Here is a 12962-nt window from a genome sequence, read left to right as displayed (position 1 = left end):
TAAAAGAAAAGAAAAAAGAGGGCTGTGCAGAAAGACTCTTAGACTATAGCACAATGTCAAAGTTTCATTCAGACTACTTAGGAGTCCTTTATCCCCTGTGCTCAGTCATTGGCTGGGAGCAGCCCTTGGAAAGCCCAGCCGAGTGACAGAGGGAGGGGGAGTGGCAGTCAGTTATGCTTTTTACTGTGGGAGATGTGACAGGCACATTTTCATGGCTGCGTGTCTTGTAAGCCCAAACAAGTCACATGTCCATACGCAGAACCCAGGTTTTGAGAAGTGAATGGCACATCTTGATGAAAAGAACAGCAAAGTTATATTGCAAAGGAATGTGCCACGCTTGCATCAACTCATTAAATTCTCCCAACAGCTGACGTGGATACTATTATTATTCTCATTTAATAGATGGCGGGGGGGGGGGGGTGGGCATAGGGAGATTAGTTCGCCCAAGATCATACAGATGGTAAGTGGTGAAGCCTGGATTTGAACTGGTCAGTCTGCCTGCATCGTCGGTGCTTTTTATCATGATGCCATATTTTCATGCAATATATGAATCTGAATATCACAGAATCAGTTGGAGAGGTGTTATTGTCCGTTTCTCCTCACTAAAATGAAGGCTTTGTGGCAGGAGGGAATGGGAAAGCATGTTCATATGAAGTTCCTATTCTTTTGTATACATTCTGCTCATTCTCCTTACTACAGGTCTCCCAAATCAGAGAAACAGGAGTGAATTATGTTCAGTCTAGACCAATATTTATTCTGTTCTTAATCTTGCCATTTAAAAAAATCCTGGCATATTTTTAATCCTGGTATAGTAAGTAACTCTAACATGTGATTGAAAATATAGAGTTGCGGGTGCCTGGATGGCTCAGTTGGTTAAGCAACTGCCTTCGGCTCAGGTCATGATCCTGGAGTCCTGGGATCGAGTCCTGCATCGGGCTCCCTGCTCAGCGGGGAGTCTGCTTCTCCCTCTGACCATCCCCCCTCTCATGCTCTCTCTATCTCATTCTCTCTCTCAAATAAATAAATAAAATCTTTAAAAAAAAAAAAAGAAAGGGGCGCCTGGGTGGCTCAGTTGGTTGAGCGACTGCCTTCGGCTCAGGTCATGATCCTGGAGTCCCGGGATCGAGTCCCACATCGGGCTCCCTGCTCAGCGAGGAGCCTGCTTCTCCCTCTGACCCTCCCCCTCTCATGTGCTCTCTCTCTCTCATTCTCTCTCTCAAATAAATAAATAAAATCTTTAAAAAAATAAAATAAAATAAAAAATAAAAAATAAAAAACAAAGAAAATATAGAGTTGCTTGGTTATTGAAAATAGATTCCCAATGAGAAAGAAATTTTTTATCTATTGAGGGGGTCCTAGGAACAGATTTGAGAGGACAGTCAAATGTTAGTACCCCTCGTCTGTTAGGGAGCCCCGCATTTGCTTCATCTTGCTCTTGGAGTTTGTGTTCTGGTAGCACAGTTGCATGTCAGCAACTTTCTGAAAAGAGGTAGCTACTCCAGAGTTAATAAATGTGTGGTACTGACATAAGGCATGTAGTAGTAGGTCAAATGTAACTCAGTGTCTTTGGGAGTTGAGGAGAAGGGGAGGGGTGGGACGATGTGTAGGGTGTGTTATTTTAAAAATTAACAAACTGAGAAACAGAAAGATTAAGCAGTTTGGCCAGGGTCAAACTAAAACGTATTGGATTGAAAATTTAGGTGAAGTCAGCTTGGCTGTAGGACCAGTATTCTTTCCATTAAAATTTTCTCTATTTTCAGCCTAGCAACTCATTTAAATTCCCTCATTTAAAATAGCTTATTCCACTGTCTCTATTAATTACAAAACATGTTTTGATCATTTTGAGGGCTGTCAGTCCTCTTGCATTGATTGACACACACTAGAACAATGAAGATACTGGGATCTAGGCAGCCAGACCCTGGATGTAAACTCAGTGACCATCGGTAGCACCACAGAATGTTTGGATTATGTTTACGATTTCAGGAATGGGTATATTTAAGACTTTGTGGAAGACATCCTACTTTTCTTTGAGAATTTTACAGGCTGCATTAGAGAAGAAAAACTAGAATTAGCATAGCCACAGAAGACGGGACCAGGAGTCATAAGTAGATATTGGAATTCTAGGAAGGAGTCTTGGACTCAGTTTAAGTGTTCCCAGTTAGAGCCACCCAGAAATGGACTGATGTTGCTTGGAACGTAATGAGTTCTGTACTGCCAGAGGCTCCCGACCCTTTTACCAGTTGGAGTTTGTGTGGTATGATCTCAGGAGAGGGCCTTTAAAACTCTAGCATTTGTGCTTGCATTTTCCATTACTATGAATCTGTGAGACTTGATACTCTCCAAATCATAACATAAGGCCCTCCTAAGAATAGGAAACCTGTATAAAGGAGTTAATAATCTCAGCTTCCCTGAAGAACGATGTTCTTTGCCTAGGATGATCATAAAATCAGTTAAAGGAGAAGTCACAATTTCAGATTTCCCAAGTTATGCCAGAAGCGTTTTCAGTCAGGTTGACGTTTCCAGAGTGTAAGGGTGTTGTCATCATGACTGTCCAAGTGCTGATATTTTACGTAAGTTTAAGATCACCTCTGGCTATCATTTTATTTAATTAGAATAAACTTTTATTATTGGTTAAAGTGAAGTTAATAATTGAAGAACACTTATGACATAAAATCCGTGAGCTGTTCATCTGAAGTGAGGGCATTTTGCTTTTTTATTTTATTAGGTCCTTTTATTTATTTTTTATTTTTTTTAAATTTTATTTTATTATGTTAGTCCTTTTAAAAGAGGAAATGATTTAGATTATTTTGAGTGTAATCTCTTTTGAAATCTTAACTATTAATATGTGGCCATTTGTTATTATAAAAGAATGCTGCACTGAGATGTAAATTGATATGGCAATAGGAACTATGGGAAGTCAGAAAGACAAGGTGGGGTTTGTTTTGTGGCATATATTCACACGTTTTGCATTATAAATAATGAATTGTAAAAATTTCAGAACACCCAACCTCCAATATAGTGGCCCTTTAAAGTAGTACCTAAATGAGGAGACGTTAAAGTGTGGCAGATGAATATTTGGTAAAGTTCTTTCTTACTAGATTAAGGCAAAATCACCTGTAGTCGTAATCCCTTATTCCTGTTCAGTTCCTTTTATTATAGTTATACTATCATCTGTTAGATCCAGTAGAATCTTAAGTTTTGAAACAGAGCACTTTCTCTGTGCATGAGTACCAGATGGCTGTATGCCTTTAAACCCTAGAATCCCACCCAAGGCAGTAAAAAGAGGAAGCAAGACCAATTTAGGGAACAGCAGACTCACAGCCTCATCTCACCCCTTCTCTAAGCAAGGGTGAGAATTAGATTATCACAGGGAAAAACCTCTTGCCACGGGGCTCATGCTGAAGTTTATATGAGATGATTCCTTTGTACCTTTTAAGGTTCTTTAACCCACTTTACTGGTCTATGTATATATACACATTTATGTGTATGTGTTTATGTGTTCAAATGTTGGCATTCAAAATCTGTTTTGTCCTATTAATAATAAAAAGTACATATTGATCAGTTTGTTAAATTATAAAATATTATATATACTAGTTTTTGTCTTTTCCTTAAGAATCACAGAGCTGTCAGTGACCCTAGAAATCATCTGGTGCAATCCATTTATTTTACAGCAGATAAACTTGTGATCTGGAGAGACTAATTTGTCCCCAGTCACACTGCTAGTTTTTACTAAGCGAAGTCTAGATTTTCTATCTCCTGGTCCTGGCCCAGTTTTACTATAGTGCACTGCCTTACCGCTCCTGAAATGACTGGTCTTCCTTCTCTTTAGATGTGTATATATATTTATGAGCATTAAAAATAAACAAAACATTTAAAACAAATAAATAAAAAACTAAGTTAATTTCACTGAGAGGCCAAATGTAAGTACAGACTTTTTGGTAAGCTGCTACCAATACAGTATCTTTCAGAAGTTCTATTTAGAGTTTAGTAGTTGATGACTTGATGAAATATGACCAAGTGGCAAATTTTCCTAATTGAGTTTAGTAGCAGAGTTTTGTTTTTCTGAGGAGCCACATATTCCCAATCTATTCTCCACATGTGTTCAGAATGATCTTTTTAAAATAAGCAAACCTAGTCACATTATCCTCTGAATAATCTCCATTAAGCAGCTCCCTTTTGCCTTCAGAATAACATCTAAGCCCTTACCATGGCCTACAAGGCTCCTGGTGATCGAGGCCCTGCTCCCACCATCCCCCCCACTTCTCCTTTCCCTCCAGTCGTGGTTAGCTTGTTTTAGTTCTTTGAGTGCAACTAGCTCTTTTACCTTTATGCACATGTTAGCTTTCTGTTGCTTCATAACAAATTACCACTAATTTAGTGCCTTAAAAAAAACACCCAATTTATTATTTCACAATTTCTGTAGGTAAGATGTCTGGCATGGTGTGATGGGATTCTCTTCTTAGGGTTTCATCAAGCTATAATCAAACTGTTGGCCAAGGCTGTGGCTCTCATCAGGGGCTAAGGGTCCTCTTTCAAACGCACTGGTTATTGGCAGCATTCAGATCCTCATTTCCTTGACACATCTTTAGAGTCAACAGTGGCATTTCAAACACTTCGGATTCTTTCAGTCTCTCTGACTTACTCTCTGTCTTGTCTCTGTGGCTTCCTCTTCTGTCCTCAGCCAGAAGGTTCTGCTTTCAGGGTCTCATGTGACTACTTCAGCCCCACCTGGATAATCCAGGATAATCTCCCTCTTTTAAGGTTAACTAGTTAGTAACCTTAGTTATACCTGCAGAGTCCCTTTTGCCATGTAGAGTGACATGTTTATGGTAATGGCACCAGGGGATGGAGATCATGGGGATCAAAATTCTGCCTACTACAACACAGTACCCTGCAACTGGAATACTCATTCTTATCTCTGCATCCTGCTCCTTCATCTGCTAACTCGTCCTTTCATCCACTGGGTCTCAGGATTTCTTTTTGCCCCTCTCTCCTCCCCCGCCCCCCATTCTCAGGTTTGGATTAGGCACCTCTCTTCAGTGCTCACTTACTACTCTTCATGTCCCCATTGTACCACTTGTCACTTCTTACGCTTACCCATATTCTTTCAGGAGACTGTCAATTCTCTAGGGAGAAAAGCCATGTTTATCTTGTTTATCATGTTTATCTTGGCACATTGTGTTTCCCTGTTTAACCTTGTGTCTTGATGCACAATTAAAAGAAAAGTTGAATCAGTAAATTATTTGTACCCATGAAAGGTGGAAGCATGAGCACCATGTTTAATACAAATTTCTAAGACTATCAGAGGAAGAGAAAGGACAAATTTAAGTCAAGCTATACAAATTATTAAAAACAAAAACCAGGGGCGCCGGATAGCTCAGTCGTTAAGTGTCTGCCTTCAGCTCAGGTCATGATCCCAGGGTCCTGGGATCGAGCCCCGCATCGGGCTCCCTGCTTGGTGGGAAGCCTGCTTCTCCCTCTTCCACTCCCCCTGCTTGTGTTCCTGCTCTCGCGATCTCTCTCTCTGTCAAATAAATAAATAAAAAATCTTAAAAAAAAAAACAAAAAACCCAGCCTGCTTTTGTGAGTTAATGAGGTGCTCCTCATTACTGGAAGCTTTTAGGTGGAAGCTCACTGACAGGGTGTCAGGGATATTGGTGGGAGGCTAACAGACATGAGCTCTGTTTTGTGACTCATGATTGTTACGGTTGACGTAAGACCTAAGGAGATGGAGTCACTTGTATTCCTATCCCTGTGGCTCCCACGAGAGACCTATGTGCTCTTTTTTTTTTTTTTTTAAGATTTTTATTTATTTATTTGACAGAGAGAGAGATAGCGAGAGCAGGAACACAAGCAGGGGGAATGGGAGAGGGAGAAGCAGGCTTCTCCCTGCTGAGCAGGGAGCCCGATGTAGGACTCGATCCCAGGACCCTGGGATCATGACCTGAGCCGAAGGCAGACACCCAACGACTGAGCCACCCAGGCGCCTGAGACCTACGTGCTCTTAATCACTAGCAGTGTGCCTTGTCCATTCACTGGAATTATCCAGCCTGGTGGGGCTGGGACAATTGACTCCCTAGTATCCTGTGCTAGTTACTGAATCATAACTGAGTGACAAGATTAGTAAGTAGAGTTACTTTTATAAGTCATTAACTGTGAAGAAGCAACATTAGAAGTAAAAATACTATTAATATACATCACTAGAGAAGGAGTATAGTGTAGTGTTTAAGAGTGGGCCTTTTGGTTCAAATACCCAGCTGTACCACTTACTAGCTCTGTGACCTTAACTCAGGTACTGAAGTCTTTGTGGTTCAGTTTCCTAATCTGTAAAATGCAGATGATAATAGGAGAGCCTAACTTGTAGAGTGGTTGAGAGAATTAAGTAGGCAAGATAGTAAAGAGTAGAGTACATAGGGTATGATTAGCATTGTGTCAGGGTTAGTTCTTCCCCTCTTCCTCCTCCATAACAACATTCATTATCCTCCAGGCACATTAAAGAGCGTTCAAGACCTACAACCACATGCACAGTGTCTGGCATATACTAGGAATACAATGATATACATGTATATATATTTTAAAGTAGGCACCGTGCCCAGCGTGGGGCTTGAACGCACAATGCTGAGATCAAGAGTCACACGCTTTACTGACTGAGCCAGCCAGGCACCGCTACAATGATATTTTTTATTTAATAAATAATATGTTCATTTGTAATCTTTATTCATATTTTTCATTTTTATTTTATTCGTATTTACGATAGGAAGTGGTCCCAATAACTTTATGCTGTAAGAACTAAATACTGTGTTAGTCTTGTGTTGCTCAGTGCTTGCTAAGGTAGTCTGAGAAAGGGGACTTAATCTCTTATTATTAAAGCAAATGGATGTTTTTAGAAATCTTTTGAATTATTTTCCAGAATAAAGAAAACTATAGCCAAGTAAAATTCATATTTTACATATATCATTTTCTGGATGATAAAGTAAAATACCCTTGCCACAAAAATGTTCTCATTGGAATTCAGATGAGATGTTAACACTTTGCTTGTCTTTGCAAACAGGTTCATCCTAAATTCCACTATAAACAGGCTCATGACCCAGGCACAGACACTTCTTGTGTGGCTTTTTCCTATGATGGTAATGTCCTTGCCTCTCGTGGAGGTAGGTTAAAAACTTTCTTTTGGATGTGTTTCTGTATTTAAAAATGATCATCATTAACTCTAACAAATGTTACACTAATATCCTAACAGTAAAGCTAGCTGTGCTTTGTTTAGTGCACCTTTGCCAGTCTTTTTTTTTTTTTCCCATTAAAATGCATTTCTGACTTGGCAGTATTGTTTTCTTAAAAGGTATCAAATAAAATTTAGTTTTTATTTTAGCTTCAAATTCCATCAGAATTTGAAGCCTCCAGGGATGACTTTTGCCTCTAACTTATGGAATTTTGTAGATGATGTTCTACATTTTTCCTATATCATTTTATAATTTAGACTCTTCTGTTGGCTTACCATTGATTTTTTTTTCAGTTTGAACACTGTACCTCAATTCAGTTAAAAAAAAAAAGTTGCGTACCTGAATGTTAGTTTTTAAATGGCCACATAGTTCTGTATGGCCATATTATGTTTATTTACCCACATTCATGAGGTTGAATATGGGTTTCTTCTTGCTGAATCTTTCTCACATGGATGAGCTAAGTGTTGACAGAAGGAAACAAGAGAATAGTAAGGGCAGCTTATGAGCAGAGCATTACGGGAAGTATGGGGCATGACTGAGGATCTTCCTGTAGGCCTATTTGTGGGGAGGGAAAAGAAACAGTAGAGTAGGTAGATTGGAGCCATTACAGATGGCTTTAAGTATCACATAAAGGATTTAGTTTTTATTCTGTAGGCCATGTTAATCTAGCAACACTACATTTGGCCAGTCATTCACTCACTCAGCTGCTCTATGTTGAGCAACTACTCTGAGCAAGCATTGTGCTAGGTGCTGGGTCTAAACTGTGAACATCATAGACAGTGTTCCTTTCCTGAAAGAATGTGCAACCTGGCGTAGAGGGTAGTAGGAGTGAGGAGGAGATGGAGAGACTTGGCCCAGCTTTTGCTCAGTTCAGCCATTCCATGTCTGTGTACCTTGGGAACTGCATCAGATTCTCTTTCCTCTGAGGAAGCCTTGTCTGTTATATCCAAACTACCCTCACTTACATAATTGTAAAACATCAAAGCACATGTATTTTCTATTTATGGTATATATGGAAAAGGGGGGGTCTGTATAAAATAGTATTTTGGTCCATCAATTCTAACCTATTTGAGTCCTGAGATGACTCTTTTTTTTTTTTTTTTAAAGATTTTATTTATTTATTCGACAGAGAGAGACACACAGCGAGAGAGGGAACACAAGCAGGGGGAGTGGGAGAGGGAGAAGCAGGCTTCCCACGGAGCAGAGAGCCCGATGTGGGGCTCGATCCCAGCATCCTGGGATCATGACCTGAGTCGAAGGCAGACGCTTAACGACGGAGCCACCCAGGCGCCCCAAGAGATGACTCTTAATTAAGACTATATATACTCTTTACTTACAAATAGTGGTTCTTACCCCAAGTGTGTATCTGAATCTTTTGAGAAAGTTTTTCAAATGATAAATGTTTCACTTAGAAATTCTCACATTTACTCTTGCAGCTTTAGAATGGTGAACCCAAATCTCCAATGTGGAGTGGGGAGACAAGAGAGGAAGAAGTGGGAAGCATAGTTTGAAAATTCCTCTCAGAGGATTCTAAAACAGACCAGCCCCAGACCAGCTGATAATTACTAGAAGTATAGGACTAACTTCAGTTCAGACAAAGCCATTTTGGTGACAATTCTTACCTTCCCTTTCCATCCTATAATAACTGTTGGGTAACATGTCTCCAACAGAGTACATATACTGTATTCCATCATTTTTCTTCCTGGATGTATAGAATATGGCAGATAGAAGTCTATTCAGCAGAGTCCCCAGGTGTTGTAAGGTACTCCTGCTAGCTCCAGAACCTGTCAGGTTAGCTAAACTGTTTAATGCAGATTAATGTTTTCTTATTGTTTGAGAATTATGAGGATATGTAATCTTTTTTTTAAGACTAAAAGCCAAAAAAAGGTGAGTCTTACAGAGTCTTTCCATTTTAAGCAGGTCCCCAGTCCAGCCAGTTGTGGATTAGTGCACCTGCCAAAAGTTGGGTTTCAGAGGAAGGGTCGCTTGGGAGAGAATGGAGATTTTTATTGAAATCTCCACTCACCTCACTTGCACCTGATACTGATTCTTTATTGGACCCAAGGGGTTGAGGCAGGTCTCAGCTGTGGACGCTGGGGAGCAAGAACAGCAAAGACATTACTTATATGAGTTTTGACTTTCATTCTGGTCAGGAATATTAGTTAGTAGCCCTATAGAAATAGAAAAAAAGCGATTCTTAGAAGAATATTCATTATACTTTAAAGAGCTTTTGGAAAAGCTGTACTTTCCGGCAACATGAAGAATGATAGCCGCAGGTAGAGTTACACTGGAGGGAAGGGAATCACATGGCTCAGTCTCATTAATGTTAATGGATAGCTTCATCTACGGACCAGTGGGAGAAAGAGTCTGTTGTGAACTGAACTATTTTCAGTCCTGATGGTTGTTAAATTATCTTCTTAAGAAGGCCGGTTATGCTCAACTATACCATCGGGGGACTACCAGCTGCTGTCAAATCACTCCTTAGAGTAGATTCTCCAGGGTTCCTTCTAGCCTACAGATGCTACATCAGTGTGAAAATTTATTTCTAGAAGGCCAGTTCATTATCATAAATCTTTCTACTGTTCTCACATCCACTACATTCAAACTGCCCAGTTAAAACAGTAAAATACACTTATGTGCATCTTTCTTTCCCCTTCCTTCCCTCCTTCTTTCCTTCTTTCCTATAGTTATACACTAAGTTTAGCAAACTCTAAACTTAGAACTAGTTTTTTGCACAATTCACTTTCTTTTTTTTTCTTTTTCATTCCTCTATCAGGTGATGATACATTGAAATTATGGGACGTCCGACAGTTTAATAAACCACTTTTTTCAGCCTCGGGTCTTCCTACCTTGTTTCCAATGTAAGTAGCGTATTTTAAATTGATAAATGTAAGAGAATGGAAAAGAAATTTCTTCACTTTAATTTATGTTATGTGTCTTTTAAAAAGGGACAGGAAGAGTATTTGAAATCTGTTTTTTGAAAGATACATTTTATTTTTCCCTTTTATTTGCACACTCTTCAGACCATAAAATTTTTTTGAAGTTGAAATCATATATGTTCATGTGTTTCTCTGTGTGTATACACACATAGGTCTTGGGATAGTAAAAATATTTTAAGAGATTGAATTGTTCTTTTAATATGTATAAATGACAGGGTAGGCCTGCGTATTTGTTGTCTTTTAAAAATTGAACCCCATTCCATCAAAGCAATATTTCATAGTTACTGAGCATTACTATATCTCATTTTCTCAAGTTTTTCTTATCATCATTCCAGTCAATAATTCAGTATACTTCACTTGTTCAGAGTATCTTGTTCTAGGTAGCTGAACACCATTATCTTCATTCTATTAAGTTGACAACTGAAGCATTTAAAGATTTTTCTAAGGCAACTGAGGTGGGATTTGAACTTTTAAGTCCTACAGTTGGTGCCTAAGTAAAACTTTCTATTTTTGTAGAAATAAAATTTCACATCTGTGTTAAATAATGACCAACAGGGAGAGCGTGAAGGTGATGGAAGCATCAAATGGAGGCAACTGTGTAATAGCAGAGCACTGACTCTAGCACGGCCTGTTGCCCATGGCATTTATCTGTTAAAACCAACAGATGGACAAACAAACATGAATTTATAGCTGATGAGAATTTTTTGAGCTATTATGCCTGCTGCAAGCTATGCTAACTACATAACTTCTTTGGATCATGTCTTAGATGATTCACAACCAGGTGGCCAGATCTCCAATAACAAGGGCTCTTGAATCATAGCCATCAGTTAGGTTCCTGCAGTTCAACCTGATCCTCATTTCATGGTCCTTGACTTGACAAAACTCAAATTATTTGGGGATGGTGGCTAGTGGTGGTAAAAAATAATTCCAAAACTGGACAAAATTATCACTACTTAGACATTAGTCATACAATGTCTATTTGTCTATAGCACCGTCAAGGTCCATCTTGAGTTTTTCCCACACTTCCTATACATTAAAAAATATAGTATGTAGAAGTTAGAAGCATAGATTCTGCAATCAGACTGCCTGAGTTCAAATCCCAGCTGCGCTACTTTTGTGATCTTGGCCAGGGTTTCTTTAATCTCTCTCTGCCTCAGTTTCCTCATCAGTAAAATGGGGATAATAATGTCTACCCCATAGGATTATTGTGAAGATTAAGCAAACTAATGTAAGTGCTTGACTTACTATGAGCCCTCTGTAAGAGTCACCTCTTGTTACAGTGGTGTTGTTTATATTTTATTTAACTCATTGCTGTAGGGTCATAAGCTTATGCTTACACACTGTTTTTGTCTGTAGGACTGACTGCTGTTTCAGTCCAGATGATAAACTCATAGTCACCGGGACATCTGTTCAAAGGGGATGTGGCAGCGGCAAACTCGTTTTCTTTGAGCGCAGGACTTTCCAAAGGGTGTATGAAATAGACATCACGGATGCGGTATGTAAATTCTTCTCTCCTCAGCCTTGAGAATGAAGTGAGGTTTGCCTCTTAGTCATCTTTTGTTTTGGTTTTAGTTTTTAAATAGAACATAAGTCCTGGCCCCTATGGTGCAATGGTAGCTACTTTTTTTTACTAACACAGGAATTACTAGTATGTTGCAGACTGGCTGATCTACACTTTCCCTTCCTCTGACCCAGTATTTCCCATGGGCCCACGCTTCAGTCAGAATTTCAGCTGGGCCGGGGACATTTGCCCCTCTGCCAACCAGTTTGAGGAAAGCAGAAGCTGATCATCACGTAGGATACAGAAAGAAGTGTCCCATAGGGCGCATGTTTGTGAAGATTCAGGGATTGTGGACAGAAGTGAAAATTATGCCTTCAGAAAGTGATGAATTGTATCATTGTTTCCTAAACCTTGAAAACTTTGACAGAATTCTGCTTGCCAGAGTTGTCATTGAGGTAAGACTCAGCTTCCACTGAGCTTAATTTCTGTTTAGTTATTTGGAAGTTTAAAACATTTCACAGTTAACGTCTGCATCTAAAAAAACCCATTAGTTTTCTTTACATATTTATATAAGCAGTGTAAGCACTAAAACAGCATGCATGCATGCATTGATTCACTGATTCAGTCATTCCTTTCCTGAGACTGTAATATAGTAATAGTGAAGTTTCCCAGAGGAAAATCTGAATTCCTTTGTAGTCTTTTAGAGTATGTATTAGCATTTAGAAGGTAAGGTAAATCATTGTTATTTTCTGAGTATGAAACAGACTGATTAATGTCTGTGTAAATTTTCTTTGGCTCACTGTCAAAGCCTTTAGTAATATCCTATATCTTAAACAGTGCCCTTCTGTAGACTTCTCCAGTTGTTTCAGCTCTTTGTAAACAGTTGGGACATATTATGTACTTACATGATTCAGACAATTGAACAACTGTTTTTAAGTCACTAGTCAAAAGCTCCTGTCTCTAATGTTCTAGTATTACTGTGGAGTCTTAATTTGTAGGCCCTAAATTTGAAACTGTGGTATAGTTAAAGACAATGAAATAAATAACAATGAGACTAATTCTAGATGAGTACTTAAGTTTTATAGATTCTAATCTCATGATGTAATTTGAAATGTGCCAGCACTAATAATAATTTTTGGGGGGTACATCCAAGAGCCAACTTAAACACTAGAATCAAAGAAAAACATTCTTGACTCTATCAACTTTAATCTCAAAAAATAAAATTATTATAATTGGTTGTTCCAGAAGTAAGCTGTGTTCTGTTATGCCTCTCAATGACAATACATTTCAGTATTACTCATG

General features: G+C 38.9%; 1 protein-coding gene across 4 annotated transcripts in view; it reads left to right on the top strand.

Annotated features, from left to right (window-relative positions):
• The window catches only part of WDR70 (WD repeat domain 70), a 295418-nt gene that overhangs the window by 235575 nt on the left and 46881 nt on the right, over positions 1–12962 (top strand). For 3 of the 4 annotated variants that reach the window (XM_064596782.1, XM_064596784.1, XM_064596783.1), the window contains 4 exons: positions 7052–7151; positions 9997–10081; positions 11516–11654; positions 11855–12115. In XM_064596782.1, coding sequence (XP_064452852.1) covers positions 7052–7151; positions 9997–10081; positions 11516–11654; positions 11855–12115 — 585 coding nt within the window. The remainder of the gene's footprint in view (positions 1–7051; positions 7152–9996; positions 10082–11515; positions 11655–11854; positions 12116–12962) is intronic. The other variant, XM_045862134.2, reaches the window with a different exon arrangement.

Source organism: Mirounga angustirostris, unplaced genomic scaffold, assembly GCF_029215605.1.
Source record: "Mirounga angustirostris isolate CCGP_5_RB_7025 unplaced genomic scaffold, mMirAng1.0.hap1 SCAF_7, whole genome shotgun sequence".
NCBI classification, from domain to species: domain Eukaryota; kingdom Metazoa; phylum Chordata; class Mammalia; order Carnivora; family Phocidae; genus Mirounga; species Mirounga angustirostris.
The sequence above is the reverse complement of the archived record's forward strand: the minus strand, read 5'-3'. Positions and strand labels throughout refer to the sequence as shown.